The sequence below is a fragment of the Hevea brasiliensis genome, chromosome 1 (assembly GCF_030052815.1).
Source record: "Hevea brasiliensis isolate MT/VB/25A 57/8 chromosome 1, ASM3005281v1, whole genome shotgun sequence".
In the NCBI taxonomy this organism is placed as follows: Eukaryota; Viridiplantae; Streptophyta; class Magnoliopsida; order Malpighiales; family Euphorbiaceae; genus Hevea; species Hevea brasiliensis.
The window spans coordinates 115,177,342-115,183,341 of record NC_079493.1 but is presented as its reverse complement, the minus strand read 5'-3'; the positions used below and the strand labels follow the sequence as shown (position 1 = coordinate 115,183,341).

The 6,000-nt window shown below is 30.6% G+C and overlaps 1 protein-coding gene across 1 annotated transcript; it reads left to right on the top strand.

Moving 5' to 3' along the window:
• Nucleotides 1-570: 570 nt before the first annotated feature.
• On the top strand, nucleotides 571-4,316 carry LOC110642712 (wall-associated receptor kinase-like 8). The gene is made up of 3 exons (XM_021794843.2): nucleotides 571-1,447; nucleotides 2,567-2,679; nucleotides 3,093-4,316. Exons 1-3 carry the CDS (start codon nucleotides 577-579, stop codon nucleotides 4,314-4,316), a joined length of 2,208 nt encoding a protein of 735 aa, XP_021650535.1. The 5' UTR covers nucleotides 571-576.
• The last annotated feature ends 1,684 nt before the right edge of the window (nucleotides 4,317-6,000 follow it).

Genomic DNA, 6,000 nt, shown 5'->3' with positions numbered 1-6,000 from the left:
TCACCATTATTAATGGCCATAATATTACATTTTAAAATTCCTTCTAATACTGAGGCCCCAAAGAGCTTCACTTAGGCACACTCACGGTCATAGCCATGCAGCGTAATTATTGTCAAGAAAATTGGAAAAGTGAGATTTAAAAGTGGCAAAAAAAAAAAAAAAATTGCATATGGTTGCACAACTTCTCCATGTGTTTTTAGTACCATATATAGTCCAAAGACTCGTAAAATGCATACATGCTATATGCATATCAATTTTGTCTTTGTTATTTTGTCTCTTTCAGCAAATGCATATCAATTTCCAGTTTTGGTTCACCGTACTTAAAGCTGACTCTTCTTACCACCGTTTCAAAATTCTATCAACTTTGTTTCCACAATATTTATTTTTATTATTAATAATTCTTTTTGTTTAGAGATGACCGAGTCCTTTCCCTTCAACTTAAGAAGGTGCCAAGAAAAATCTTTATTCTTCTCTCCAGTCCCCAATTTCTATAAAGGCAGATATAATTTAGCTTCTTCAACTCAAAAGGCTCTCAAAAGAAAGACCAATTTAAAAAAAAAAAAAAAAAAAGCGAAAATGAGTGTGAAATTAGTTTGTGAAGCTAGTTTCAGCTTCGCACTATTGCTAACTATTCAGTTGGCAATAGCAAAGTTACCTATTGCAAAGCCTAACTGTACAGACCGTTGCGGAAATATAAACATTCCATACCCGTTCGGAATGGGTAAGAAGGAGTGTTATTTGAACGAATGGTTTGAGATTGAGTGCAACAAAAGCGTCAATGGGCATCCTAGAGCTCTTCTAAGTAGAATCAAAATGGAGGTATTCAATATTGATGCTAGCGGCAGAGTTACTGTCAAAAGTCCAATAATATCCTCCAATTGTTCCGGCAGAGAGACCGATCTGCCTTTCAATTTGACAGGAAGTCCTTTCTTTATTTCCGACTATAACGTATTCATTGCAGTAGGTTGCAACACCCGTGCTTTAATGACCGATAGTCCCCTCCAACGCTTTGGGTGTGAGTCAACATGTCTTAGCCAGAAGGATGTTGATTGGCGAAAAATTCTTCCTAATCTCATAGAAGAGGATTCCAGAAGTAATTATTGGGTAACGGACTATTACTGTAAAGGTACCGATTGCTGTCAGATGAGTATACCTTCATCCCTTCAGGTTTTCAATCCAAGTTTACAGGCCATAGATGTTAATCAAAGCACAGATGGTTGCAAGCTGGCATTTCTAGCAGGATCATTATGGCATTCCTGGATAGAAAAGGATCCAAAAGTCAATTTTCCGATGGTGCTAGAATGGATGGTCAATTTGAACCGAACGGAAAGCCTATGGAATGGTGATTACTCGGAAACCATTGATTGCCACACATTTATTAATGAGGCACTATTCCGTTGTTATTGCAACCATGGGTACGAGGGTAATCCTTACATTCGATGCACAGGTAAATTTAATATATTGTTTTACTTTTTTACTGCTACAGTGCTAACTTTTTTTGTCAGCTGCTAGAGTGCTACTAATTAATAATTACATAAACGACTAATAATTAATAGTTAATATCTAATAGCTAATTGCTAATTGATAGTTACTAAAATAATTAATAACTATTAAAATAGTAATATTATTTAACAGAGCCAAAATGTTTAATTGAAAATTTTCTTCTCTTTTTTTTGGTTATTTAGTTTATATTATAAATAGTAGGTTGAAAATAATATCAAAAATAAAAAATTTAGCAAAGATTTGCTTGATTGATCCTAAATCAGTTTGTTATTGAATTTTCTTATTCACATTGTATATCAAAAGTTGCAAATTTTATGACTATTCTAAAACTATGATAATTTGTTGTAATTATTTTTAATCAATTTTCAAGATAAATAGCATGGCTTGTATCACATTAGGTATTTTTTTGTATACTTATAAATAATAAATCTTTGCAATATAATTATAAGTATTATAATTAATAATAAATTCATTGTAAATTATTTGAAAATAATTATGTCATAAGGTGAACAAATTTATTCACTAAAAATGTATTAAATAATTATTTAATTAAGAGTTTTTACTATTACTTTATTTTTTTAAATGAGCTTTTTAAGATTATCACTAAATAAATTAAAATAAAGTCTAATTTATTTACATAAAAATTTAAAGTTTATTATGATTAGATTTTATTTATTTATATAAAAAAAAGTATTTACAAATTATAAATTATTTGATACGTGCTTCCATAATTAGTTATTATAAAATCAAATAAACTTCTATTTGATTCTTCTTAACAATGAATTAAAATAACTATTATCTTAAATTTATAAATATATATAAAATTACATTAACAAATTAAAAATTTTTATTATAGAAAATGTGCATCGATTATTTTAGAGTTTGAAATCTCATATACAAAAGTGGACTTATTTGAGAATTCAACAGCTCAATTAAATACACTTACAATTTAATTAGAATCTTTTAGTCGGTATTAATGTGTTATTATCCATCTATCAATTACTAGAATGGTACTATTCTTTTTCATTCACACGTTCTTTTCATTTTGACTTTGTTATATTAGATATTGATGAGTGCAAAGATCAAAAGCATAGTCGTTGCCATGGAATAACAAAATGTGTAAATACTTCCGGATCATATAAATGTGTACCTGACCTAAAATGGATTATCTTATTGGTAAGTCTTCTTTTGCCGAATGATATCATTAATCATGCAGAGCTATAATATTATCTACCATTTTTATAATCTAAAAAAAAAATTAAGTAAATTTAATTAGTCTATATCATGTTATCCTTAAATTAACTAATGGAATTATTTTATGTTAACATAATTATAAATAAATATATATGATTTAATTATTTTTTAAAAATTTTGATTTATAAATAATATGAGCTAATCTAATCATAATTAATCTATAAATGAATTTTTTTTTTAAGAATCTATAAATGAGTTTGCCTAGCGTTTTCTCTAGGTTACATGCGTACTTTGAATAAGTAAATTTTTTTCTCTTTTATTTACATTGATCTTTATTAAGTTAGTAAATAATGATTTTTATATGTTTTCTTTTCTTTTTTTTGCGAGTTGTTTAGTGCATAGGTGGGGTTATTGGAACATTGGTAATAGGTTTTGGGACTCGGACTTTGGGCAAGTGTATGAAGAAAAGAAGGAACATCGAACTCAAAAAAAAGTTCTTTAAAAGGAATGGTGGCTTGCTGTTACAACAACAATTAACTTCATGTGATGGTAGTGTTCAAAAAACAAAAATATTTACATCTAAGGAGTTGGAAAAAGCCACTGATCATTTCAATGATAACAGAATACTTGGTCAAGGAGGTCAGGGCACTGTGTACAAGGGAATGCTAGCAGATGGGAGAATTGTTGCCGTCAAAATGTCCAAATTAGTTGATGAGGAAAATCTACAAGAATTTATTAATGAAGTTGTGATTCTTTCTCAAATCAATCACAGGAATGTTGTTAGGTTGTTGGGATGCTGCTTGGAAACTGAAGTTCCTTTGCTAGTCTATGAATTCATACCTAATGGATCTCTTTTCCATTATCTCCATTACCAAAATGAGGAGTCTTCATTACCATGGGAAATGAGAGTACGCATTGCTAGTGAAATTGCTGGGGCACTTGCATATTTGCACTCAGCAGCTTCTATTCCAGTTTATCATCGTGACATTAAATCCACAAATATACTCTTAGATGAGAAGCACCGAGCAAAAGTATCAGATTTTGGAACTTCAAGATCAATTGCTATTGATCAAACTCATTTGACAACTCATGTGCATGGCACTTTTGGTTATTTGGATCCAGAGTACTTCCAATCTAGCCAATTTACAGATAAGAGTGATGTTTATAGTTTTGGAGTAGTTCTGGTAGAGCTTTTAAGCGGAAAAAAGCCAATTTGTTCAAGTAGCTCACAAGAAACAATGAGTCTTGCCACACATTTCATGCTTTTAATGGAAGAGAGCAAACTTTTTGACATTGTTGATATTCGCATTATGGAGGATTGCCATGAACAAGAAATTGTTGCAGTAGCTAATGTGGCCCTAAGATGCCTAAATTTGAATGGAAAGAAACGACCTTCAATGAAAGAAGTTGCAATAGAGTTGGAAAGGATTCGAGTATCACCAAGTTATAAGTTGAATGTTCAACAAAAAACTAAAGAGACTGAAAATACTAAAGAGGCTGCTGAAATAATTATGTTGGGGATGGATGATGTTACTACTTCAGTTGCTTGTGATTTTAGCAGTGTTGAAGCTGTAACAATTGATATCTTTGAACCATTGATTGCTAACAGAACTTGGTAAACAAGAAGATTACACTTCTATGATAGTTGACGAAACTCTAGAATATATAATATTAGTTCTTGCTTTGCAAAATATGTAATAATATTGATTACTTATAGAACTTGATTGTATGCATCTTGGCCTCTGGTATTTTTTGTCTCTTGGTTCGACAGTGTAGTGCGGTGTATCTTTCTTGCTAGGTTTTTTACTTAGCATGCTGTTACTTTGGTCGGATATAAAGGGGAAACCTATTGGTCTGGGTTAATTGGCGATGTCTTTACTAAGTTTTTCCTTGTTTATTATTATAATTTTGATAATAAAAAAAAGGAGAGCTATGTATATTTCTATCAAAGCATATGTTTCATTTTGTTTCTCAGACTGGTCCTATACTATTTCCTTGTTTTTTCTCTTTTGTATGGAAGTTGTTGAAGAAACTAGCTAATCAAAGAACCTAAATAACAACTAAAGAGTTTTAGCTGATCTCTAGGGCTTGAGTTTTAGTCCAAGTAGTAACCAATTATGCAAAGAAAAAATACCTAAATAATATATATGTATTGTTGTATGGGAAATTTTTATTTAGATTTTGTTTATCTTGAACTTATGATATAATATATATAATAAGATTCACACATAAAATAAGTGAGACTCACATATTTATTTCTATATATACATAAAAAAGTTGAGAGTTAAAATTTCAATAAAACTTGAGTGAATGTATTGACTAAGAAATAATGACTTTTCTTGCAAGTCTTCCCTTTTAACTCCTGCATTTTTTTCCCATCAAAGGTACAGAGATTTACATGAAATGATAAATCTGGAACAAGTAATTATATATGCACAAGTGAATTTTAAAAAATTAAAATCCTATATAATTACTATGCAATTTTAAAAAAAAAATTATAAATGTGTTTATTTATTATTACATTGTCATTTCATATTATATACTTACATGGAATAGAATACAGTGATAAGATATAAATTATCCTCTAAAAGGGACGATATCAATGATGAATTTTCACCAGAAAAGACTTTGCAAAGTTAGCTATAATTGGTCTGCACTAAAATTAACTTCTCTGTAAACATATAAATATGCACTTCTATTTTATTTACTTATTTTTAACCGAAAACTTCAGTTAAACTCGAATTGAATATTAATTTTATGATATTCAAGAATTTATTCACAATACCATTTGATCTAAAATAATAGGAAGTCCTTAAGTTTATGATTTGTCAATTCATCAAGCATGAACTGCTCGTTTCATGCTTGGAAAAAAAGATTCGACGTCAAAATTTGGATGAATTTTCAAAATTTAGAAAAATTAAAAATAAAAAAAAAAAACAAATTGGATCAGGCTCAAGCCCAGCATCCAGCTAGGCAAGTACACACCAAACCCAGCAACGCTAGGCTCGCCCGTAGTACACAATGCGATCGTTTGGCTAACCATCACCGAGAGTACCCCTCACTGGTGAACTCACTATGTCCTAAGCTTCAAAATGCAATCGATTGAGAAAAATTTTCATCGCCAAAATAGTTGAATTTTGATGAGTTGAGTAATGTTCCATCGTGGTCCCCAAATTTTGATGAGTTATGTCCTCGTCAACGCAAAACCCCATTGTTGGATGATACCACCGCCATGAACCGGCAGAGCATCCTCTGTGCACACATGCCACGTCAGCATGCCACACGTATTCCTTCGGATACGTG

Excerpts from the sequence above, each read along its gene's own strand:
- LOC110642712 (XM_021794843.2), top strand. The coding sequence starts at position 577 with ATGAGTGTGAAATTAGTTTGTGAAGCTAGTTTCAGCTTCGCACTATTG. Across the intron at positions 1,448-2,566 it reads TCCTTACATTCGATGCACAG|ATATTGATGAGTGCAAAGAT; the intron begins GTAAATTTAATA and ends TTGTTATATTAG. Across the intron at positions 2,680-3,092 it reads TAAAATGGATTATCTTATTG|TGCATAGGTGGGGTTATTGG; the intron begins GTAAGTCTTCTT and ends CGAGTTGTTTAG.